This window comes from Mesocricetus auratus, unplaced genomic scaffold (genome assembly GCF_017639785.1).
Source record: "Mesocricetus auratus isolate SY011 unplaced genomic scaffold, BCM_Maur_2.0 Super-Scaffold_100009, whole genome shotgun sequence".
Taxonomy (NCBI): domain Eukaryota; kingdom Metazoa; phylum Chordata; class Mammalia; order Rodentia; family Cricetidae; genus Mesocricetus; species Mesocricetus auratus.
The window spans coordinates 34,726,642-34,752,808 of NW_024429193.1; the positions used below are offsets into that span (position 1 = coordinate 34,726,642).

General features: G+C 45.2%; 1 protein-coding gene across 2 annotated transcripts in view; it reads right to left on the reverse strand.

Annotated features, from left to right (window-relative positions):
* Sec24d (SEC24 homolog D, COPII coat complex component) overlaps positions 1-25,196 on the reverse strand; it is a 92,818-nt gene extending 67,622 nt beyond the window's left edge. Inside the window, exons 1-6 of one of the 2 annotated variants that reach the window (XM_040751914.1) lie at positions 25,116-25,196; positions 22,890-23,049; positions 15,712-15,841; positions 6,018-6,166; positions 2,335-2,610; positions 1,912-2,045 (exon numbers count right to left, since the gene is read on the reverse strand). In XM_040751914.1, the coding sequence (XP_040607848.1) occupies positions 1,912-2,045; positions 2,335-2,610; positions 6,018-6,166; positions 15,712-15,841; positions 22,890-23,007 (807 nt within the window). In that variant the 5' untranslated portion in view covers positions 23,008-23,049; positions 25,116-25,196. Of the gene's footprint in view, positions 1-1,911; positions 2,046-2,334; positions 2,611-6,017; positions 6,167-15,711; positions 15,842-22,889; positions 23,050-24,753; positions 25,011-25,115 lie in introns of those variants that run through there. The other variant, XM_040751915.1, reaches the window with a different exon arrangement.
* Positions 25,197-26,167: the final 971 nt, after the last annotated feature.

Genomic DNA, 26,167 nt, shown 5'->3' on the forward strand with positions numbered 1-26,167 from the left:
AAACACTCATACAAACATATACACACCCACATTTAAGTACATACACACCACACATATACACTCATACATTTGCACACATACAAACACCATACATAGACATGTACACATACATATATAGCATACACATACATACAACCTCCTATACACACAAACATCAAACACAGTATATACAAATACACATAGACACATTCATGCATACACAAATACATGTATACACATACACATACATACATACATACATAAACATAGGCCTGCAAAAAACACTAACTCACATACATACTCAACATGACCACACACAAGTACAAACACATGCACCCACAGACAAAGATAAACATACACACATAAACACCTGCATACAACACATACATGCACACAGAGACATGCACATTCACAGGCATACCACACACAAATACAAAGACACAAGCATGAAGGTACAGACACATTCACCTGCAAATGGAAACACAGGTTCAAGGGTGAAGGCATGTAAGTCAAAGAACAGTGCTGGGTGTGAAAGAACTGGTGGAGAGAATGCTCGTTGCGGTTTGGAAGGGAATAAACTCCAAAGGCAGGAAGCAGTGGAGGGAAAGACAGCACTCTCAACCGTAAGTTCAAAAGTCAATAGTGTTTGCTGATGACCGGGACTGTGGTAAGACCTGGATAATTAAGCGAAGGTTGAAAATGGGAGGCCAGGAAACTAGGAAGTCCATCCGCAAGCATACTAAAGGTGCCTGTGACTGTAACAGGAATAGAGCTGGTAAGAATGAAAGTCCAGGGAGGTTATCTGAAATCACATAGAGGCTCAAAATAAGCTCAGTATAAACACATTGTTAACCCAAATAATCAAGTAGTTTTAATAGTTAAAGACAGTTTGGCATAAACAACTGAAAGGAAGAAAGATTTATTACAGGTGTTTCAGAGGACTCAGCCCATGGCTGCTCGGCCCCACATATCTGTGCAGAATGTTACGTGGAGGAGCACACATCGTGTATGTGGCGTCATATTTTTGTGACTGGACACCTCACAGCAGATAACAAGCAGAGACCATGACAGAAAAGGGCCGGGTATCAGTTCCTTTTTGCTGCTGTAATAAAACATCACATCAAGGCAATTGATGGAACTATGAGTTTATTTTGGCGTACGATTCTAAAGCGTTAGATTCCAGAACAACAAAAATCAGGCAGAATGTGGCCTGCATGGCAGGAGGAGCAGGAGGCCGAAAGCTCACGTCTTAAACCACAAGCATGAAGCAGAGAGAGCGAGAGAGCAAACTGGCAGTAGGAAGAGGATTCAAGCTTGCAAAGCCCACCTTCTGTGACACACTTCCTCCAGTAAAGCCACGCCTTCTAAACCTCCCAGACAGTGCCACCAGCTGGAGACCAAGTAGTCAAACACACAATCCCATAGGGGACATTGCCCTTCAAACCACCACAGGCCAGGAACAAGCTACCCCCAAAGACTGACTTCCTCTAAGTAGGTCCTGTCTCCTAGAGATTCAGAACCTGCCTCGACAGACATCTGTGAGGATCTTTCATATTCCAGCTATAAGAAAAGTTATGTCGTAAACACAACAACAAAAATACTGAGAGCTGCTAAAGTTGAATTCTTAATGTATTGTGAAGTTTGTTATAAGACTAAATACTTTATCACAAATCTTCAAGTTTATAAAATTATAAAATAGCCAAACTCTTCACCCCTCTCTGTATTTGTCCCCTCTCCATTGTGACTCACACTTTCCCTGATCGGAAGGCAGAGTCCTCCCCCTGAGCCCTCAGCATGTTCTGAACCTGACTGTGCTTCTGTGAGAGCAGAAGCCTCCTCTTGTGGCGGGTGTCCCAGACCTTCCACAGGCCCTGGAGGACTCAGTGCTAACACATGGGAGAGCTTCTGTGTGGGAGAGGGAGGAGCACTTACAGGGCTGGGGATGGAGTCAGGATCCAGCTTCCTCTGGAGCTGTGGTGGTGGGCCGGCCATCTGTGCAGGGCCTCCAGGGAAGCCTCCTGGGTAAGACAGCTGTGCACCTCCCATCTGTGGTCCATAGTTGGTTGCTTGAAAAAAAAAAGGAAAAAAAGAAAGAATGAAATGACTATCTTTAAAGCCAGGTGTCATTCTCGATGACAATATTACTCTGTTGAATCAAGGATGCCACCAACTTCATCTTGCTGAATACAGCAGGAAGGTAAAAGTGAGTTCCTGCACTTCCTTTTTAACTTGCTCTTCTGACACTATCCAGAGGCCACTTCCTGTCCCTTCACAGTTGACACAGAAACAAACCTGATTTCCAGTTCAAGACAGCCCCAGGTAACCCATACCTCGGCCTCACCCTGCCCACCTTACCTTGCTGTGGAGGGTAGCCAGCACCCAGGGTCTGGCCTGCTGGAGGTGGGGGCTGGTACTGGGCATTCAGAGGGGTAGGCCCAGGAAGTCCATCCTGCCTGTGAGTTGGTGGAGACATAAGAGCAGCACCAGGGCCGTTCAGGGCGGTGGGGGGCGGTGGTGGAACCTGAGATCCTGGCTGCAAGATAGATGGCTGTGGAGGTTGTGGCTGTCCCTGGAAGGAGCCTGCCGACTGAGGGCCAGGGGGACCCTGGCTCTGGGGGGTCATGCCCACACCTGTGGAAGAGAGAAGGTCATGCCTCAGTGCCACGTTTCCCAGCTCTGATGCCTACAAAGCACATGACAGAGACACTTGCTTTCAATACACTTATAAATTACATATGTATGTATGTACTATGGCCACAAATGAAAATCTTTCCTCAGAAGGTAATAAAACTATTACTTGGGGACATTTTTACAAAAGAAGAAATTTAGAAGAGTATAAAAGCAACATCTCTACTTTGGGTAAGAAATTTCTTTTGTTTTGTTTTGGATCGTTTTTTTTCAAGACAGGGTTTCTCTGTGTAGTTATGGAGGCTGTCCTGGAGCTTGCTCTGTAGGCAAGGCTGGTTTCGAACCCACAGAGATCCACCAGCCTCTGCCTCCCAAGTGCTGGATTAGAGGTGTGTGCCACCATAACCTGGCAAGAAATTTCTTTTTAAAAAAGGTTTAGTATTTGTGTGTGTGTGTGTGTGTGTGTCTGTGTACATGTGTATGTACTCACACGAAAGCCAGGAAGAGACAGAATTGTAGGCAGTTAAGAGCAGTCATGTGAGTTCTGGGAGCTAAACTTGTGTTAACTGCAAGAGCAGCAAGTGCTCTTAACCCCTGAGTCATCTCTCCAGTCGCCAGTGAGAGACTTCTTAACAGGACAAATTTTAACTCCAGTTCATTATCTCACATGATCCATGAACTAATTTAAAACATGTGTATATCTTATAGAACCTTGAAAATAATATTAAAAAATTTTATAGAACAAGCATCATTCAGAGAGCTTACACTGTCAATAAATTCTTTGCATCCTGAGATTGACTTGACCAAATGAGTTCAGAAGCAGGTAGAAATACCTAGGAGAAGGCTGGGGCCCACTGATAGACTCTCCATTCACCCTGGAAATGCAAATTGTTTCCTGGTCTAGGCTTACATGAAACTTAGTTGCTTCCTAAGTCATCCATTTGGAAACCGGTAGAAAAATTAAAAGTATTCTGGGAGAATGTTATCAATACTTCTAAGTAGTAAAGGAGTGTGCCGGCTAGTTTAATGTCAACTTGACATAGCTAGAGTCCTCTTAGAAGAGAGATTTCAATTGAGAAAATCCCCCCACCAGACTGGCCAGCTCACTGTGGGCGGTGCCACTCCTAGGTAGGAGTTCCTGGATTCTGTAAGAAACCAGGCAGAGCAAACCATGAGGAGCAAGCCAGTGAGGCAGCACTCCTCCATGTCCTCTGCACCAGGCCCTGTGTACAGGGTCTGCCTCAAGTTCCTCCTCTGACTTCCCTAGATGACTGACTACAAGCTGTAAGACCCAAACAGACAAAGAAACCAAAAGAAACAAAAAACAAAAATCATTTCCTCCCCAAGATGCATTTGGTTATAGCACAAGAAACTCTAACTAAGGCATAAGCTGGTACCAGGTTGTAGGGTATGGCTGTGACAGACCTGCCCATGTGTTCTTAGAGGATTGTAATAACATTTGAACTTTGGGTTGAAAAATCTTCTGTTTGCTCACAGATCAATGGACTGTTCTGTTGGGATTTAGAAGACAATGATGGGAGCAGTGCAGATGATGGAGCCCTGACTTGTGAAGTTTCAGAGGAAAGCAAAGACTCTACCAGGACTATTTGTGTGATGTTTTCATGTAAAGAATCTGTAGTGTAAGACAGGTGGTGGTGGTACACACCTTTAGTCCTAGCACTTGGGAGGCAGAGACAGGCAGATCTCTGTGAGTTCAAGGCCAGCATGGTCTACAGAGTGAGTTCCGAGACAGGCTGTCTTGAAGAAGGAGGAGGAAGGGAAGGAGGAGGAGGAGGAGGAGGAGGAGGAAAGAAAGGAAGGAAGAAAGAAATGAAGAAAGAAAGAAAGGATTCATGTTGTTGGTCAAGCAGGAGTGGAACACACCTTTATTCCCAGCAATCAGGAGGCAAAGGCAGACAGATCTCTTGAGTTTGATGCCAACCTGGTCTAGAGTGAGTTCCAGGACAACCAGAGCTACATGGAGGAACCCCATCTCAAAACAAACAAACAAGCAAACAAACAAAAAAGAAATCATGGTGTCGGCTAGAGCTGAAGAACCAGCTGTAAGTAACAAGAGACCAGAACCATTAGAGTAAAACATCTGCTTTGCTGGGACAATGGAAGCTGGTCACCTGGGACCAGGGAATTGACTGTGATTACACAAAGAATGGCATCAGCACCCAAAGGTGTTGGTTCAGAAGAAACCAAAGCTGTACACTGTGCCGGCAGCCAAGCTTGATAATATGTAAGTTTCCCAAGTGGTAGTATTTTTGAAGGCATGAAGGAGTCATGGAGAGCAGCTTGGCACAATGAGAGGCCAGGAGAGGACACTGGCCAAGGTTCAACCTCTATTGCAGTTGAAGCCCCAGGACTGAAGGCATCAGGGAGAGAAGTTGAGGCTTGGCACCATGGACAGGGTCAGAGTCTCCGAAGAGAGTCCTGGAGAGGCTATTTGTGAAATACCACACAGCTGCAGCAGGAGACCTCAGCATTTTGGAGATGCTAGCACCATGATCCCCTGCATCAGTTCCTGCCTCCAGGTTTCTGCCTTGAGTTCCTGGACTGACTTCCCTCAGTGATGGATAGTTGCTTGGAAGTATAAGCTGACATAAACCCTTTCCTCCCGCTGTTGCTTTTGGTCATGGTGGTGTATCACAACAGTAGGAAGACAGCCAAGAAAAGGAGCATCCCTTAGAGGAGTGGTTCTCTGTGGTCCTATCACTGTGACTCCTGTTCCTCCTGTTGTGATGGCCCCCAACCATAAAGTTATATTTGCTACTCCATAACTGTAACTTTACTACTGTTATGAAACATAATATAAACATCTGACATGCAAATGGTCTTAGGTGACCCCTGTGAAAGGGCGATTCAACCCCCAAAGAGGTCTCAAGCGTAAAGCACAACATGTAGCCATGCTGCTACTAGGGAGTACAGTCCTGATCTCTCCTCTTTTCTGGTTTGTGGCATCTGAGATTTGATTCTTCCAAAGACCTAAACATGGAATTAAAACTCACTCTGAAACAATATGCATTTTATTTTCAATTTGGAGAACCCATATTAAGCAATACAATTTTAAAACAACCCTCATAGCTCCTCAAATAATTACACTTTTAACGGTTATTTGTGAAGTCCGCATTTTCATTTTTTATTGTTCTATCAGTGAAGGTGGTATCCTGAGGATTCTTCAATTACCTTGAAAGAGTAACAATAGGCTCATGAGAAAACTAGCCAGAGCCGTAAGTAGTACCAATGGCTTATATAAAAATGAAGCAGGTAGCATTTTAACATGTCATGCTAGAGCTAAGTTTATCTTTAAAAAGAGTAAATGATGAGGGTGGGCTCTGGGCTCACACCTCCAACAAAGAACACTGAGTGGTGGCCCTGAGTGAACAGTGCCAATGGACATTTACCGTAGCTGTTGATCTGCATGGAGCCGAACTGACTGCCCAGCTGGGTTACAGAGGAAGTGGACCCAGGGCCTGGGTAAGATGATGGTGGCAGGGGTTGGCCTGATGCATAAGAGGGTGCCATATTATTGACAGGTGGAAGTCCTGGAAATCTAAGAGACAACAGGTATTGTTAGTAACACAGAATTTCTTAAGCAAATGGCACACAGAACAGCTAACATATTCTATAACAAAAACCACCTTCTCTACAGGGTTGGAGAAATGACTGATACTGTGAATAAATACTTAATCTTGATCTGAACTCAAAATAACCCATGTAGCATAACCCCTACATCTCCACTCATATGTTCCCTATGCCAAGGGAGGAAAAGCTCCTAACATGAACACAAGGCCAGCCTTGGAAATGAGTTGGAAAGATAGCCTGCTGCAGCCATTTCACATACACTAAACTTGATCCTCAGAACAACACAAAACAGAAAACAGAAGCACCTCATTTGAGGTTGTGTGTCTGTGATCATTCTGCTTATCATTATGACCCAGCTTTTAAACAAAATGTGGCCGTCTTACATTCTAAAGACAGCAAGGCACAGTCTACAACTGGTATACGACAGTCAACATTGTGGTAAATTTGGAGTAGGTACTTTTCATTTTTTATCATTTGAAAATATCATCAAGCTCTACCTCCGATGTAGTTTGAAACTGCATTTGTCTATTGTCATTGTCACTGTTTTGATATAAGCAATGGCTATTACCCGAGCAGTGGTCCCACCCTAGTGATACAATACAGGAAGCTAATGAATACTTGGGAGTCATTATGAACCTTTTCTCCCTCCCTTTTTATTTAAATTAGAAACAAGTTTGTTTTACATGCCAACCCCAGTTACTTCTCCCTCCCCTCCTCCCCTGTCCTCCACCGGCCCACTATCCCATCCCCTTTCTGCTCCCCAGGGAGGGTGAGGCCTTCCATGGAGGATCTTCAAAGTCTGTCACATCATTTGGGGTAGAGTCTAGACCCTCCCCTGTGTGTCTAAGCTGAGAGAGTATCCCTCTATGTGGAGTGGGCTCCTAAAGTCCATTAGCGTACTAGGGATAAATAATGATCCACTACCAGAGGCCCCATAGATTGCCCAGACCTCCAAAGTAACATCCTCGTTCAGGAGGTCCAGAACAGTCCTATGCTCGTTTCCCAGTTATCAGTCTGGGGTCCATGTGTTCCCCTTTGTTCAGGTCAGCTATTTCTGTGGGTTTCTCAAATCTGGTCTTGACTCCTTTGCTCATTACTCCTCCCTCTCTGCAACTGGATTCCAGAGTTCAGCTCAGTGTTTAGATGTGGGTGTCTGCTTCTGCTTCCATCAGCTATTGGATAAAGGCTCTAGGATGGCATATAAGGTACTCATCAATTTCATTATAGGGGAAGTGCATTTAAGATACATTCTCCACTATTGTTTAGATTGTTAGTTGGGGTCATCCTTGTAGATATCAGGACATTTCCCTAGTGCCAATTTCTCTTTAAACCTCTAATGGCTCCCTCTATTATGGTGTCTCTTTTCTTGCTCTCCTCTGTTCTTCCCCTGCTTGTCTTCCTGCTCTGTCATGTCCTCCTCTCCCTTCCTCTTTACCCCCTGCTCTTTCTCCTAGCCCCCTCTTCCCTCCCCCCATGCTCCCAATTAGCTCAGGAGATCTTGTCCCTTTCCCTTTCTCTGGGGGACCATGTATGTCTCTCTTAGGAACCTCCTTGTTTCCTAGTTTCTATGGCAGTATGTATTGTAGGCCGGTATTCCTTTGCTCTATATCTAAAACCCATATATGAGTGAGTACATACCATGTTTCTGTTTTTGTGAGTGGGTTACCTCACTCAGGATGGTTTCTTCTAGTTCTATCCATTTGCCTATGAATTTCAAGATTCCATTGTTTTTGTTTTTGTTTTCCTACTGCGTAGTGTAAATGTACCACATTTTCTACATTCATTCTTCAGTTGAGGGGCATCTAGGTTGCTTCCAGGTTCTGGATATTACAAATAATGCTATGGTTGAACAGATGTCCTTGTTGTATGAATTTGCATCTTTTGGGTATATGCCTAGGAGTGCAATTGCTGGATCTTGTGGTAGACTAATTCTCATTTTCCTGAGGAACTGCCATACTGATTTCCAAAGTGGCTGTTCAAATTTGCACTCCCACCAGCAGTGGAGGAGTGTTCCCCTTTCTCCACATCCTCTCCTGTCTTTGGTGTTCTTGATTTTAGGCATTCTGACAGGAGCAAGATGGTATCTCAGAGTTGTTTTGATTTGCATTTCCCTGATGGCTAAGGATACCAAGGTCTTTCTTAACTGTCTTTCAGCCATTTTAGATTCCTCTATTGGGAATTCTCTGTTTAGTTCTGTACCCCACTTTTTAATTGGATTATTTGGTGTTTTGGTGACGAGCTTCTTGAGTTCCTTGTATATTTTGGAAACCCTAAGACAGTATGGCTTTTAAGTTTTATCAGATATTTCTTTTGAAATTAAAGATCTTTAAGATCTGTATTTTAATTTTAATGTATATAAATGTTTTTCCTGTACCATGTGCATGCCTGGTAACTATGGAGATTAGAGGAGAGTGTTGAATGACCCGGACTTGGAGTGACAGATGGTTGTGAGCCACTATGTGTATGTTGGGAACCAAACCAAGGTCCCCTGTAAGAGCAACAAGTACTTTTAACAACTGAGACATCTCTCCAGCCCCAAAATATTAGTGTTTTAAAAATCATATACATATTTATAATTCAAATCAACACAATGACTGTGAGTTTGAATTGTCTAAAGTCTTATCTCTGTGACTGAGTGTCTATGGAGGAATGAAGTGCTGTCCTCCACAAAGAAAGATTACACATAGGCATAGGCAGCTGTGGTAACACATGACTGAGAGGGTGAGGTAAGTACGGGCCAGCTTCTACACAGTGACTTTAAAAGGAAAAAGAAAGTTAAGTCACACCTAACAATTAGCTTTTTATTTAATATATATACATATATATTTAATATATATACATATTGTATATATACATATATATAATTGGTTTTGAGGAAGTTTCTAAAATAGTAGGAGTGGTGGTTTAAATAAGATTGGTCCCTTTTGGCTCAAATATTTCATGCTTAGTTACCAGGGAGTGGAGCTCTTTAATAGGATTAGAAGGATTAGGAGGTGTGGCCTTGTCAGAGGAAGTGTGACACTGAGGGGTGGGCTTTGAGGTTTCAAAAGCTCAGGACAGGCCAAGTCTTCCTCTCCCTCTCCCTCCCCCCCCCTCTCTCTCCTCTCTCTACTTGTAGCACTCTTAGCTGCCACTCCAGTGGTTGCCTATAAATTACCACGCTCCCTGTATGATGGAGATGTGCTAAACTGTGAGCAAGCCCCCAAGTAAATCCTTTCTTTTGTAAGAGTTGCCTTGGTCGTGGTGTCTTTCACAACAATAGAACAGTGACTAAGACTCTAGGCTTCGATATGGCTTTTTCAAAGGTCATTGGTGTTATCTATCTCCTCTCAAACTCTTTCTCTTCCCTGGCCTCCCATCTACTTCCCCACTTAAATTTTTTCCTTCCCATTATTCTCTTACCCACCCCATACTGTCTGTGTTTGACTGTCCCTCCTCCATTATTCTTCCCTCAACACAAACACAATGGCCCCTTCCTAATTTCCTGGCTTCTGCAAATGCTCTAATTTAAATACATATCTACAGACCCAAATATAGCCTCCAAATATGAGAGAGAACATACAGAATTTGTCTTTCTGGATCTGAGTGAACAGGCTCAGAATGATTATATCCAGTTCCATCCACTGACCTGAAAATTTCATTCTTCTTTACATCTAAATAAATTCCACTCTGCATCTGTTCTGTATTTTCTTTACCCATTCATCAGTTTGTAGAGATCTAGGCTATTTCCATTTCCTGGCTATTATGACTATAGTGTCAACGAGCATAGATATCAAGTATCTCTGTGGTAGGATGTAGGGTCCTTTGGGTACATGCCCAAGAGTGGTAGAGCTGGATCATGTGGTAGATCTATTTATCTCTAGGTTTTTTAAGACCCTCCACACTGTTTCCCACAGTGGCTATACCAGTTTGCACACCCACCAACACTGAATAATGGTTCTCCTTTCCCCACATCCATTCCAGCATTTGTTGTAATTTGTTTTCTTGATCTTAGGCAGTCTGGCTGGGGTAAAATGAAGTTTCAAAGTAGTTTTACCTGAGACTAGTTTTTACCTGATGGCTAGTTTTAGGTATGAGTTACTGGTCAGGGAGGTCTCATAACCCTCTAAACAATACAAGCTATTTCTATTGCTGGGAGTGCTCTTACTCCAGAACTTCACGGTAAGATCCTTTTGCTGAAGATACAACATACTTGAGTCACCGGACATGGAAAGATCAAGTTGATACTGAACTGGAAGCTTCCTCCCTTCTGGCTAGATTTCACGGTTCTAGGAACTGCTAGGAGGAGGGGAGTCATTAGCAGTCTCACTCAGACGTCAACCCAGTGAACTACAGTAATGACCAGCATTGCAAGATACACTCACAGATGGAACAGTGGCACGATGGGATTTAAGGCCCACTGTACAGGAAGACACGCATGCCCAATACTGTAAATATGAACAAGAACCCATGGTCAGGGAACTCCCATACCTCAGGACTGAACCTACTATTATTGCTTTGCTACATGGATATAGTATCAAACTGCCCTCTAAATACTTATCACTACGTCTGTAGGTCAGTGCAGCTCTGAAACCTCATCAGAAAAACTTCTTTTTACAATGGATAGTTCTTCAGTACAAAGACTCACAATAGGTCGAAGTGAGAAAAAAAAAATGACTATGATATACTTGGCCCTAAATGAAACATCTATATCATACCCATTCTCCTTAAAGCTCAGAGATCACTGTGGAAGAAGGCAGAAAGATGGTAAGAGCCTAAAATTGTGGAAAACTGCTGAGAAACAGTGTTTTCTAGACATGACCACTGTACATATGAATTCACAACAACTGTGGCTGCCTGGACAAGATCTAGTCAGTAGCGATTCCACCACAAAGAAGGGATGGAATCGCAAGGTCCTATCTCTAGCCAAGGAACTGTTTTCCTCAGGGAAGTGGGCCCTGGTCAGTTGCCCAGGCTCTAGGCCCTTCACACATTTCCACAGTGACAGCACTCAGTGGACTCGGTAAGTTAAAAAACAACAAAAGAGCAAATGAAGAAGGGAGGGTCCATGGGGTTCTGGGAGGAGTTGGATAGGACGATGGGGCAACATTGAGTTGCTGGGCAGTGGTGGCACACGACTTTGATCCTAGCACTTGGGAGGCAAAGGCAGGCAGAGTTGAGACCAGCCTGGTCTACAAGTGCTAGTTCCAGGACAGCCTCCAAAGCCACAAAGAAACCCTGTCTCGAAAAAAACAACAACAACAGCAGCAGCAAAAACCCCACATTGAGTACATGTGTGATATGATATTCTCAAAGAATAAATTTAAAGTTTATTTTTAAAAAGCTTTTAAGACACAAAAGAAAAGATGCAGAGAGGAAAGGAGAGAGGGAAAAAGAGAGAGGGAGGAAGGAAGGGATCGAGGGAGGTCACACTCATCTATTCTCCCCTGAGCCTGGGCCAACAGATCAATATGACTCAGTCACAAGATGACCGTGCGCTGTGTCTTTGCACTGCCCTGTGTGTACAGACACGTGTCCCACGGGGCAGATAAGAGTCAACCTGGAAACCCAGTCTGGAGCCTTAGACTTTCCCCCATAACCTTTTCATCTTTCAAGCCCACTTCTAACTTTTAGGCTAGTACTTAAGTTGTACCGGGTCGAAAGTGGTAGGGAAAGAACAGGACCTAGCTGTGCTTCCTTGCAATCAGAGTCAAAAGTAGATTCTGAAACTGAGCTTGCTGGAGTCACCAGCCAGGGAGAGCAATCCACAGATAGCAAGTGGACTTTCTATCCGATGACATGGCATACTATATCCAATGAAATGACTTTGAGAGCTGCTGACACGTACTGAGCCTATGGACTGTGATGGGTATTGCAGTTTAGCTGTGCAAAGTAGTTTGCATGCAAAATCCTCACAATGTGTCCGAGATGTAACTGTACATGACGAGAAAGCAAAAACACACAGAGGTTAAGGTGGTTACAAACCGGTTAACAATAGGATACTCTGAGGAATGTGTCACTAGGCGATTTTTGCCCCTGTGCAAACATCATAGGCTATACAACCCTGAATAGAAGTGCCCACTACACACTTAGGCTATGGGGTACATACAACCTGCTATTCCTAGAACCACAATGAGCAAAAGAACACTCGAGGAAATCAACTAAGAGAGGCAGTGACACAGCTCTCTCTGTCGAGCAACTGCTGCTTAACAATACAATGAGTCACACCAGACTTCTCTAAGTAGGAGAACACGCTAAAATAATGATCGGTACCATGGGAAACACCTGACCTGGCACAGGCCCCGCCTCCTTACCCAGGGTTCTGTGAGCACCAGTGGCACCCCAGGGACATGAGTAATTTGTTTTGAGGTGAAGAGATTCTGATACTGCAGCACCACCAAGATCCAGGAATTCTCCAGCTTCATTCGAACCTGGAGACCATACACTGCACATGGGGGCAACAAGTCTACACAGACTAGAACTTGTCTAGCCAACAGCCCCCTAAGGCATGCCTGCCAAACATGTCTCCACTCCTCAGGGTGCCAGCCCTATACTGAGCTCATGATGTCATTCCCAGAAGTGACAACACATCGAAAAGATCCACCAGCCAGGCCAATACCAATGACCAAAACTTGTTCTCTAAACCACTGGTTCCATCTTTGTATTTCTTTTCTGAGGTGCCAGGGAGACAGTTTCCAGTAATGAACTGTCCTGGGTCGTCTTCCTTTTCCTTCTGGACCTAGGTCACCTCCTTGTGTCTCCAGTGAGGAATTAAGGGCAAGGAACGTCATCAACATACCCCATGCTACTCTGCTGCTGAGACCAAAGCTACCTTGAAGTCCTCAGCATTTCTTTTCTATATTTTTTTCATAGATATTTCTTAAAGCTTAATATCATCTTTGTCAATTCCATATAGTTATACAAATGTATTGTGATAATACAAATTCCCTATATGTTCTCTTATCCCTCTCCCATCCTTGCTCATACCATACTCATTTCCCAACGAGCTTTCAGGGTTTGTTGTGTGGGGAGTATTACTGTTTTTGAATCACTAAGCTTAATTAGGGTCAACTGGACAAACGTGGGTGAGAGGCTATTTACTGGAGCATGGGCAACTTACCAAAGGCCTCCCCACTGAAAAAGATGGCATTCACTTCAACCCTGGTACCCACTAACGACCACCAGCTCCCCAGGGAAGGGTAGGATTTCACAGGTGGCCCCCAAATTCATGATGGAATGTTGAGGATCTAATTTTGTGTTGGTCACTCGCAGGTTCCCACAGCTCCTGTGTGTGCATGGTTTCCCTGATGATGTCACATCCAGAAGACGGTTTCAGAGCAGCCCTCCCCATCCTGAGGTCCTTACAATGTTTTCATTCCCTCTCCTGCCATGTTTGCTGAGCCCAGGAAGGGGTGATGTCCCATTTCGGGCTGAGCACTCAGCGGTCACTTTTTCTCTGCTCTCTGCTCGGCTATGAGTCTCTCTGCACTATCAATCCCTGTAACAAGGAGACTTTTCCTACCAAGGATTTCCTGGGCCTGCCTCTGACTCCCTCTTTCCCAGCTCACTACAAACACAAGCACAAGCTGTATTTTTTTTAAGATTTATTTATTTATTACATATACAGCAGATTGAATTGTAGATGGTTGTGAGCCACCATGTGGTTGCTGGGAATTGAACTCAAGGCCTCTGGAAGAGCAGTCAGTGTTCTTAACCTCTGAGCCATCTTTCCAGCCCACACAAGCTGTATTTATTGAGCTGCTTTTACAGCAGGCCTTGCCAATTTACAGCAGTGCCAGTCCATGGATATAAACAAATTTATATTTAGATTATACTTGAGTATAAATAAAAATTCATGCATGTTATATTTATATTTAAAAAACTAGAAAGTGCTTTAGCTATATGTCCATTTAGCAAAACAACAAAAGCAATTCTGCCCTAGAGTGGCCTCGCCAGCAGCAGACTTTTAACCGGTTTCATAGCATCAGGCATGAAGTTTCTGCAGACTGGGTTTCAAATCCAATCAGAAAGCTATTGGTTTCCCCATAGCAGGCATGTCCCTATGCACCAGTGGGTATATTTTGCCTGGCAGATTGGCAGTACAGCATACAGGATCCACAGCTATATAAGACTCCACTTGGATTTCTGAGTCAGAGTTTTACTCTGTAGTCCAGACTGGCCTGGAGCTATATAGCCCAAGCTAGCCTTGGACTCATAACGGTCCTTCTGCCTCAATCTTCCAGAGCGCTAGACACAGATATAGCCCCTACATCCAGTGCTCCTCAGCAGTGTGTACCCTCATTGCCCATCCATCGTGCTTTGGAGACTAACGGCCAGGTCACAACAAGGCCTTTGAGTCCTTGCTTTGTGCTCAAAACACAGGCATGCTCGCAAATTAAACTCTTTTCTTGTCTGTCTCCTGTGTGATGCTTCTCTGTGATGCCATAGCTACATCTCAGTGGTGGTTACCACAATAAACAAAATCCACGAGTGTCAGACTCAAAATCCCCACAAGGGCCTTAGCCGATTTCAAAACCTCCGTTTTCTTATTACCAGGAATGGCATCCTTCCTCAAAGGCACGGACTCACACTGAAGACTCACTTCAGTGCCCTGCCACGCTCCACCTGACCACCTGGGAAAGGGATCAGGAAATGGGGCCTCTAGGTCACCCTTGGCACAGCTCCAAGGTAAATGCTACTAGGAGCTGCACTCAGGTTGGTGGCAACAGCTTGTGGGAAAATGACACTGGGATTTGCAAGCCTTGAGGTGTGTTGCTGGCTCCACCCCAAGTGATAATCCCTTATGGATGACAGGCTCTAAATATCTCAGCCAGACCTTGGCTTTGCTAGGCCTGTCTCTGACTTCCTCTTTCTCAGTTTATTACAAATAAACACACGCCGTATTTTCTTTTTATGTTTTTTTTTTGAGCTGCTTTTACAGCAGGCCTGCCAATTAAGAGTTCCTCGATTGCATACATGTTGCCTTCTCTATTGAACCCACAGACTATACCATGGACTTCATCTGATTTCATCTTAAAACTTGTGGTACACATGTACTGGTAATAAGCTCAGGTCTGTGGACAGCTCTGGGGAAGAGATGAAGTTAGGAGAATTTCTTCTAAGTTTTAATGTTCTGTGTTGTTCTGAGGCAGGGCCTCGCTGTGTGGCCCTGGCTGGCCTGGAACTTGCTATGCAGATCAGGCTGGCCTCATGCTCACAGAGATCTGCCTACTTCTGCTTCCCAAGTGCTGGGACAAAGGTATGTGCCATCATGCCCAGCATAATCTAGTATTTTGCAAGACATATAGATGGTAGGTGTCTGAAGGGATGGGAGATAAACACAAAACTCTAAAAACAAGCGGAATATGACCCCACACTAAAATATGTAGCATTGACACAAGCAATTCGTATGTATTATTAAATATGGAACTTACAAAGACATCAAACTTTCTACCAAGAAACACAAGCTTACAAAGTACTTCAGAGAATACTTTAGGGCATATTCAAATGAGGGTTGAAGTGTACTTAGCTCACCTTTGGGGAGGATGGCCAGGGGCATGGGCTCCATTTGGGCCAAACTGTGGGGGTCCAGGAGGTAAAGGGCCTGGGGGCAACATCCCCGGAGGCGCAATGGCGCCCAAAGGCGCTGATGGCTTCATTGTGCCTGCAACATAAGGGAACAGATATGGGTACATTAAAGTGCAGAGAGAGACAATACAAAGGAGGGAGACTAAGGACTGACCAGGGAGGCCAACTGGTGTGTCACAAGGCCCTTCCAGCCTCCCTCAACCACCCTCTCTCGGGTGGCTATTATTACTCGGTAACTGTATTTTAAAAGAACAAAAAAGAATAATTTTTAAAAACCAAATGCAAAGTTAAATAAAGGAGATAAACTCTGCATGTGGTGGAGGAGCCCTAACAGAACACAGGATCCCACAAGGAAAAACAAAACAAAAAAATGTATAAGATGGTAACAAAATAAACAAGTCAGTAAATCAGAGAGCAGCCTGGTAGAGCATCCTAAATGCATACAAGACAAGCCCCTGACAGTGCCTTTGGAGAGCTGGCTGTTACTCTAGCATATCCTGGGATACCCAGAGAATGTGGGAATCACACACAATGGCCGATGCTCCTTGCAGGGACCACTTTCCTGCAGAGGCCCCTCAGAGAGCATCTTAGTTAGGGTTTCTATTGCTGCAATGAAACACCATGACCAAAAGGCAAACTGGGAAGCGAAGGGGATATCTGGCTTACATTTGCATATCACTGTCTGTCACTGAAGGAAGTCAGCACAGGGACTCAACAGAACAGGAACCTGGAGGCAGGAGCTGACGCAGAGGCCATGGAGGAGTGCTGCTCAGCCTGGTTCTTATAGAACCAAGGACCACCTGCCCAGGGATGGCACCACCCACACTAGCTGGGCCCCCAATCAATCACTACCGAAAAGAATGTCCTACAGGCTTACCTACAGTTGGATCTTATGGAGTCTTTTTCTCAATTGAGGTTCCCTCCCTTCAGACAACTCTAGCTTGTGTCAAGTTAACATAAAACTAACCAGGATGGAGAGTGTCAAGGTTTCGCTTTGGAACCCTTTTCAGGCAGTTTTCTCTTCCCTTCTAAAGCAAGGGTGATAGAGGAGCAGCCAAGCCTCGTGATGGAGAGCCCCAAGCTGTGCTTGTATTAACCAGCAGTTGCTCAGAACTGGACGATGATGGGGGAAGTCCTTCTATGTATGTGCTTATCTTATTGGTTGTTGAATAAAGCACTGTTGGCCAATAGGGAAGCAAGATGGGTGGGACTAGGAGTCAAGGAGGATTCTGGGAAAGAGAGGCACATCAATCATGATGTAGGACACATGAGAAGCAACATGCCTGGACTCTTCCTCCAGTAAGAGTAGACCACATGGAAATACTTAGATTAGCAATTATGGGTTAAATATTTAAGTCAGGGCTAGCCAGTAAGAAACCAAGAAAACATCCAACAGTTTATAATTAATATAGCGTCCTGTGTGTTATTTGGAGGCTGAGACAGTGGCAGGGCCTAGGTGGCTGGCAGGAAGACAACATGTTACAGGACAACGAGCCTCTTCCGAGGACTCAGTTTGCATCTTTGTAAAATGAAACTGAAATCTACTCTATACAGCCTGGTCCCTTGACCTTTAGTCCTAACCCCCTTCTGTGTGGTCCTGTGACCTCCAAGCTGTCTGAGTGGTCTCCATTACATGTAGTGTCGGCATTCATACTGACTTCTTTCTGTTCCCTCCCACACACACATACAATGCCCCCCTCTACCTGGTTCCCAGACAGAAGGGAAACGACAGCATGTACTGCAGTCACCCAGGAAGACCTCATCAGAATGTCTGTCTCTGTGCCTTCATGAAAGTACTGTCATGTCCCTGAATAATCCAACACACGTACCTGGTCAGAGCAGTGGTCTACATTAGTGACTGTAGACTGAAACGCCTATCAAGCCCCCTCTCGTCAAGCATTATTCCTTGAACTGAAGACTGTCTGTGCTGAGCCCAGGGCCCCACTCATGAGGCAAGCCCCAGTCAACAACAGCCCAAGTCATAGCCCAACCCTCTTTTATATATGTTATCATTTTAAAACGGAGTCTCATTAAATTGCCTAGGCTGCCTTTGAACTTGCTCTTCAGTCCAGACTCTAAACTTCAGTCTTCCCACCTTAGCCTCCTGAGCAGAGAGGATCACAGGCCCTCACCACAGCCTGAGTGAGGAACATTATCTATTAGCTTTATAGTTAACTTTCCATATAGGACAAATAAAAAATAGTATTATTTAATTTTAAACCATTTTAACTGATAAGAATGTGCATGTGTGTGTGTGTGTATGTGTGTGTGTGTATGTGTATGTATATGATACCATATGATATAGTCATAGGTATAGTCTGTGATATTTTTACCAGGTTAAGTACATATATAGGAAACCCATCATTTTATGGTAAAGCAACTGAACACTCTTTCCATGGCTATTTGAGAAACACAGTGCATACATAGTACCTCTTTGCACCCACTATACAATACCACACCGGAGGTACTGCTTCTATCTAACTTAGCCCCCGCTAATCAGATATTCTAATCCTCCTCCCACTACCCCCAGCTACTAGGAACCACCATTCAATCTCACCCTCTGTGAGATCACCTTCCTTAGCTTCCACAAATGACTCAGATCATGCAGCATTTTCCCTTCTGTGAATTAAAACAAGTTCTCCTAACACTACATTTTTAGATGATGTTCAGCAATGTAAGAAAACTATGAGGCTGGCAGTCTCACCGACTGCGTTTGAATGCCTTCCCTACTGCTAAGCTGCTGACTGACAAGACAAGACATTTTGTTTTTCAGACCCAGGACTTTTAAGGCTGTGTCACAGCTGTAATGTCCCTGCTCTCCAGGACTGCCTTGAGAATTAAGTGAGGCAAGAAGTATGGGAATGTTCAAAACCACTTTCTCTCACCTGGCCATAAGCCCTGACTTCCTTTTCGTTTTACCTTTTTTTTTTAGGATTTATGGTTTAATAAAACATATATAATTAAGAACACACTGTATTTTTATTTTTAAAATGCTATTTTGGACAAAAGTAGAAATCCACAGGGTTCTTACCAGAATATTTCAGGTTAAGTAATTACTGTTGAAACAGGAGTTGGTTACCCTTATCTTTCAAATAAGTAGGTGTCTTAGTTTCTATTGCTAAGCTAAACACCATCACTAAAAGCAACTTGGGAAAGAATGGGTTTAGTTCATCTTAAAACTCTCAGGTCATGCCTCATCACTGAGTGAAGTCAGGGCTGACACTCAAGACAAGAAGCTGGAGACAAGAACTGGGACTTTTTTGAGGCCATGAAGGAGTGTTGCTTATTGGTTTGTTCCCCATGGCTTGGTCAGCTGGCTTTCTTACACAGCTTAGGACTACATGCCCAGGGGTAGCATCACCCACAGTGGGCTAGGACCACCTCCCTCATCAATATTTTTTTTTCAAAGTTCTACAGACCAGTCTGGTGGAGGCATTTTCTCAATTGTTGTTTCTCTTCCCAGATAACCATGTCAAGATGACAAAAACAAAACAAAACATAAAACCAAAACCAAAAACCCAGCGTATAGCAGGTTAGTGGCCAGTTTTACCAGCCTCCCATGTGTCAGGAGACTTTAAAGCAGTTCTGAGGTACATGGAGAACTGTTACATATCTGTCACGTTCTGCTCTTCCTCTGGCTTTTGGAGGTCAACGTTGATTCAAACTCATTCAACTTGCATTTAGCATGCCTCCAGTGCACTGAGAGCACTTATGGAGGACATAACCATGAAAGAAATAGTGACCCTGTCATGTGACAAGTGTTGCAAAATGCAGATGGACTCCTCACCCTTCCTGGAGAAATCAATGAGGAAAGACAGCTTGAGATTCCCTTCCAGGACAGGGACTTAGACTAGCGACAGTAAACAGATTCTAGCCAGAAGTGAAACCTGACCAGTGGTCTGTGAGCACAACCTAATCATAGCTAAGGGTTGGATGGACATAGTAAGGTGACAAGAACTGAAATCACCACACAGATTGGCTACAGTCAGGCTACAAAGTCTGGTGTGTCATTTGGACTCTGTCCCCAGGGCAAAGGGAAGTCGGTATCCTGGTGACCTGCAGAGGCAGAGTCTTTGATGGGCCACTTTCAAAAGTGACCAGACGCAAAGAGGATCAGATCAGGGTCTCTAGAGCAGGAGGGGACGTTAAGAGGAAATGAATGCCCCAGCAGGAGGAAGAACTGCTTATGCCAGGAGAGAGTGTCAAAACCCACAGCCACCTTTAACACAGTGGCAGGTATTACAGGCTGCATTATTCACCAGGAGGTCAGTCACCTGCAGGCATGCCTTCACCAGTGGTCCTGAGCTAGAAACACAGACTCTACTTCCTACGACCCTCTACAATTCCTTCCTTCCTTCTTTCCTTTCTTCCTCTATGCAAGCAGCACACCTTTGAGAAACTTGGGTCAGCTCTGTGGCACAGGCTGTCCTTCTGGCCTAGAAGGAAGTAATTTTTGGTAGAATAGTCCTGTGTGGGCAGTGTATCCTTGTAGACCAGATAAAAGGAGCCTACATTCTGGGCTTGACCTTTCTCTGTGTGTTTCCTGATATCCTTTAACAAATCCTGTTCTACTACAGGGGATTCTGTTATCAGCAAAGGGACTGCCATCAAAACAGTATCATGGAAAGCAGACCTTAAACTAGACCCTATTTCTAACAAAGGAAAACAAAAATCAAAGAGCATTTGTGGGGAAAAAATCTTAATCTAAAACAAACAAACATAAGCTCCATGTTATATTTGTGAATACTAATGGCCAGCACTCCCAAAGAGCTGAGTTGGTGGTTACCTGTATGAACTCAAGGTGTAGTAGCAGCCTTACCACTACCCTAGGCCCAACTCCACTTCTAGAACAGTAACATTTCTGACCTCTCTTCTTCGAGCCACAGATAATGTTTGCCACTCAAAAGACACTTGGAAATGCCAGGGCATTGTGATGTGCTGAAACTCCTTAAGGAAGAGGAAAGTAACCCTGGTGAACACAGACCGTAGACCATGGATGCTGCTAAATGCACAGGGTATCCCCTATACACACACACACACACACACACACACACACACACCACACACCACACACACGGGGGAGGGGGCGCGTAGACAGACAGAGGATGTGAATGAGTTTGTGTCAGATGTCAAGAATGCTAAGATTTAGAAACCCTGCCCCCAACACAGTATGTCAACCCCTAGTTTCTCCACCACACCTTCTAATATCCAGTGTAGTTCTTTTCCACTGTGCACTGGGGTGTGACCTTTCCAGTTTAAATCACTTCAGTGGCACCTTTGATATGGCCCCATTACTTTGCTCTTTGAGGATACCTCCCACTGCTCATATACTGAGTGTCTAGTTTACACCAGCAAGACACCTTCTTACCTACAAGCCTCACTGGCCTTTCAGGTCGTTCCTCTAGGAAGACGCTTTATCCCTGACCCCATCTCAGAGCTCGGTATTATGGCTCCTGTTGCTGCTACTGTGCGCTTCCCTGCCACCCTCCTCTTCCTTTCTGAGGCACCCCCCCCATGAACGATAATTGTCAAGCTCCTTATCGTGTGTGTGTGTGTGTGTGTGTGTGTGTGTATGTATGTATGTATGTATGCATGCATGCATGTACTATGCTGGAGATAAGTAAGTAATATATGGAATGAGACTGACATTATTGTATTTGTTGTCTTGTGACAAGTACTTTGCTCACTCAATAAATCCATTAGATTTGTTACCACATAACACAAAAATCACAGACACACAGTCAATGGGTGCTGATACAGATGCAATTTGTGCAAAACACGGGACAAGATTCAGCACTGGCTTCTCTGGTGGAACAGATGCTTCAAGAAGCCACAGTTATGTTTTTTTTTTGTCAGAAAATCAACAGAAAGATCACATGCAATGTGTGTGTAAAAACCCAAACCCTCCTGCATACCGGGCAAACGCTCTATCACTCAGTCCCCTCCACCTAGTGCAACAGCGTGGAAAATGGTTTAAAGTCAGGCACAGTGTCCAGATAAAGCAGGGGGGAAGATGCATGTGTCGGCTGGGGAAACATCTGAAGGAATATGAGATAGACAGTTGTGAAGAGAACGTGGAGGACCACCATCTTCCTGGGAAAGCAGGGTGCTAACCAGGCGCCAAGTGTAAACCACCACTCTAATGACAAGTTGGCATCTGTGGAGTAATGGAAGAGGGGACAGTGCAGGTGAACAGAAAAGAAGAACTGGATAAAATAACGAAGGCCTAAGGAACTTAATGTATTAAAAGGGGCAATGGGAAGTTATACAAGGTTTTAAGCCAAGTAAGTTATACAACATTCTTCCAGTTCAAGAGCAGAAGGCCTGGAGAATGGCAGGACCAGCGAGAAGCCTAAGGGTTAAAGGGCTGTTTGTGACCTGGGTGAGAGACTGAACCAAACAGTAACAGAATGGAGGAGGAAAGAGGTGGGAGGGGTGTCTGTGACTGCTCAAGACAAGTCTGGGAGACAGGCACGTGGTACAGATATGCAGGCAAAAACTCAAACCTTTAAGATGAAATAAATAACTCTAAAAATAAACTCTTGAGAGACTGACTGGATTGGGACAGATAAAAGATAAAAGTGTCCGTTTTGATTTTGGAGTTTTTGTTTGTTTCCTTGAAATAGGGTCCCACATAGCCTGGACTGGCCTTCAACTTGCTGTCTAGTCAAGGCTGGTCTTGAACTCCTTACCCTCCTGGCTCAGTCTTTTGAGTGCTAACCTTATAAGCATGAGCTGCCACAGCTAGTGTGCTTTGGTTTTGTAATAATGAACGTTTTGGGTACTGATCTTAAGTAGTGATGCTCAGATGCGATGTGGAGCACCAGTAAAAGCAAGCCTCAGTGAAAGAGAGCGAATTGCTCTGAGTCTGAGTGTGCCGTTCTAAGTCACTAAGCAAGCAAACAGGTGAACAGTGAAAAACGCTGGCCAGGCACGGGGAAGACTTCTAGGCTGAAGATGTAGACCTAAGAGGTAAGTATGTACATCACCTGTCTTGCTGTAAGAGCCTCTTCAAATGATGCTGTCATGTCAAACCACGGCTTCTGTTAATGACTGCCAACTACGAATACCGTCTCCAAGTCCAGGGAATGAACAATCATATACAAGTGAAAATAACAATTTACCTGGTGGAGAAGTTACACGGGACGGATCCCCATAGTGTCCATAATGAGGGGGAGAAAGACCCATTCCAGGCTGGGACTGAGAATATGGGGGTGTCGCCACATAACCTTGTTGGCTCATTATGAAAATATCATTCCAAAGGAGAGCTACTGAAGAAGAATCCTGGAAGAGTAAAAACAAGAAGTAGGCAAGAGGATTTGAGATACTTAATGCTATTACAAATATAAACACTAGCAAGAAACATTTAGGATGGCTTGAAAAATAGTGGAAGTGTCCATTCGGGAAATATTTTCATTTTATACAACGTTGCGTAGCATATTATTATTACCCCGTGGGTATGGCTTAGGACTTCTCTGTGGAACTTAGTAGCATCACTTCAGTGGTCCCAGGAAAATTCTCAGATACAAAACTGAATAGTAATTGCGAACCACTTTTTCCTGGGGAAGCCTGAATTGCTTCCTACAGTCTCTCATTAGTACTCCTACAATTCTATGCCTTGGTTTCCATGGTCACATTTTAAGAGTACACCATGTGGTTCAAATGACTGACCACCATGATTACAAGTAGTCTGCAGCCACATGCTTCATGACTTGGATCTTTCTGGTGCCCTTCTAATTAGTCATCTTAATCCATAGTTGAGACAAGGAAAAGCCATAGTCCATCGACTAGAACCTGAGATAGAACTGATAATTGCCTATGTGAGTCATAATTTGACAAGCCAGAGGCAGCCCCAACCACCACAGTCAAAGATGCCAGGTAGGTTTCTGATTTATATGATGTCATACCTCAAATAACACAAGCACCTATATTTAAGGAACCAAGAAAAAGTTTTGAATGTGGGTGGTCATACCCAATCACAAATATAGTAGTCGTATATTGAGTCTATTCAGGGCCCAAATACCAATTAGCTTTACACTTTCGTGTTTCCAGGTTTTGATAAAACATATCTCTTAAGGAGGTTTTCAAATGACATTTGTTTGCTTGGTTCGTTGGTGTCATCTCCCCTCCTCTTCCCCTCCCCCCAGGGTTTCACTGTAGAGCCCTGGCTGTCTTGGAACTAGCTCTGTAGACCAGGCTGGCCTCGAACTTAGAGAGATCTGCCTGCCTCTGCCTTCCTGGTGCTGGGATACAAGGCGCACATCACCACTTCCTAGCTTTCAAAAAAACGTTTGTGAGAAGATTGGTTGCTCTGAATCCCAGCGAACGGACTGGGTTTTCGTTTGCCATCTGCCAATGCATAGCTTTGTGGCACAGAGCAAACTGAAGAGGCTCTTTGGGTTTCTCGGTTTTCTGTTTCAGAAAATGAAGTGTCCAAAAGCCATAATAGCTGTAAAACACTGATTCTCTAGTTTCTATTCCACCAGACATTCGCATAACTCTCCTGTCATTTCGTGCTGCTGCTTTTTACAGCAAAGATTAGCAATGCCTTCTAAGACATGGGCTCTGTCTTTATTCTGGAAGTGGCATGCAAATCTAAAATGTGAAGGCCAAAATACATGATTTAGCGTTGTTTTCATATTAAAACTTAAGCCGCCAAGAAAAAGTATTATGAGGTCACTGTCTTCTTAACGGAGGACAGAGAGGCAGACAAAGGTCTCTAGTCCACTGTGTTCCTGACAACACTTTCCCTCCTCCCACTGCGCATAGAGAGACGTGGCAGCCTGCTTGGCCCGATCCAGCCCAGCCCCTTTAGAAGACCGCACGGCACACCCACGCAGCAGCCGCGGGAGGGAAGCGGGGCAGCGATGCTCACAGCGCAGAACCGGGAGCAGCCCAGCCCTCTTCCCTGGACCTGGGAGGAATTCGCTTCCTCAACCTACTGTGCCACGTCAAACTTCCTCACCCAGAACACCAAGTTGTAGAAACCTGACTCAGCTGCAAGCGGCGACATGGCAGAAAGCCACTTGGCACAGACCGGCCTCGGATCCAAACCTAGAGCGCTCGGACTCCACAAACACACCGTTCCCCGTCCACTGTCACCCGGGACAAATTCGCGTCTCCCTCTAATGATGTCCCGAAGCCGAACGGTGGAGTTGCCATTTCCCCTCGAAATATTTCCAGCCCTCTCCCCCTCCGGAGAACTGGGGAGCCAAGTTGATGGGGAGTCTCGGTGCAGTCGCGTGTGGACGCTCCGCACCCCAGCTGCGCCCCGAGCCGGCCGTATCTGCGGCTCCCCAGCCTCCCCATCCCCCTCCCCGCCTCCTGCGTCCGCCCGGCGTCCCCGGTACCTGCTCTGCACGCTCCGCGCCCCGCGCCGCCGCCGCCGAGTCGCTCTGGGCTGCGAGTGCCACGTCAGGCGCCCGGCTGCGCGCGCGCTGGACCCGCTCGCTCCCGCGGCGCGCACCGGCGGGGGCGGGGCGGCGCCTCCCGCTGCGGCCTCCCGCCTCTTTCCGGGTCTTTTCCGCTAGGCTTTTCCTTCTCGAGGCCCCGCCTCCTGCAACTTGTCAAAGATCCTCCACCCGGAGCCACCCGGGTGAGAAGGAGGGCCCTCTCTGTGTTCAACAGGTGGCTCTGGATAGCCGCGCTGCGCATACCGTGCTGGAAGGGACGCGTGTCGGGGACTGCACTGTCGCAAGAGCAATCTGGCGCGTGGACAGACAATTTGATAACGTCTTCCAGCACTACACCAGAGGAAGGAAGGCCCGAGGCAGCCTGGTTATGTATGGAACGAGAGAGGAGGATGCCCAGATAGCATGAGATTGCACAGCTGAGGAGTCCTCAAAGAAGCAATGGTTGCAGGACCACCAGGGGCTCCCCCCCACACTTAACTGGGAGGCACCGATGGCATGTGTCTCACCCACAAACAAGAACCCGCACATGTCAAAACACATAACTTTGAGATTCCCCCAACACACACACACAGAAAAACACCTATTTTACTCTAAAATCAGGACCATTAGTGTTATGTTAAAGCACGTGGGGAAACTTGGTGGATTCCATGACAGGCGAGGGTGACAAACATGCCAGACAGACAGAGCTTAAGTGAGAAGTTTTATTAGAAGGGGGGGGAGGGAGGAGAAAAGAGAAAAGAGGTAAAGAGACACAGAGACAGAGAGAGGACAGAAGAGAAGAGGAAGACAGGAAAAGCCCTGTCTGCCCCAAGGGAACAGCGGGGAAAGAGAGGCGAGGGTAAGTGGGCAGGGGTCTTTCTTTTAAAGGGGTCCTTTGTACCTGCGTGCAGACTAGTAGTCATAGAACCCTGAGTGCATTCTACCAGGTGACATAGGCAGGCCAGCATAATGCCTGAACCCTTACAATTAGGCTAGTTTCCAATTGTGCC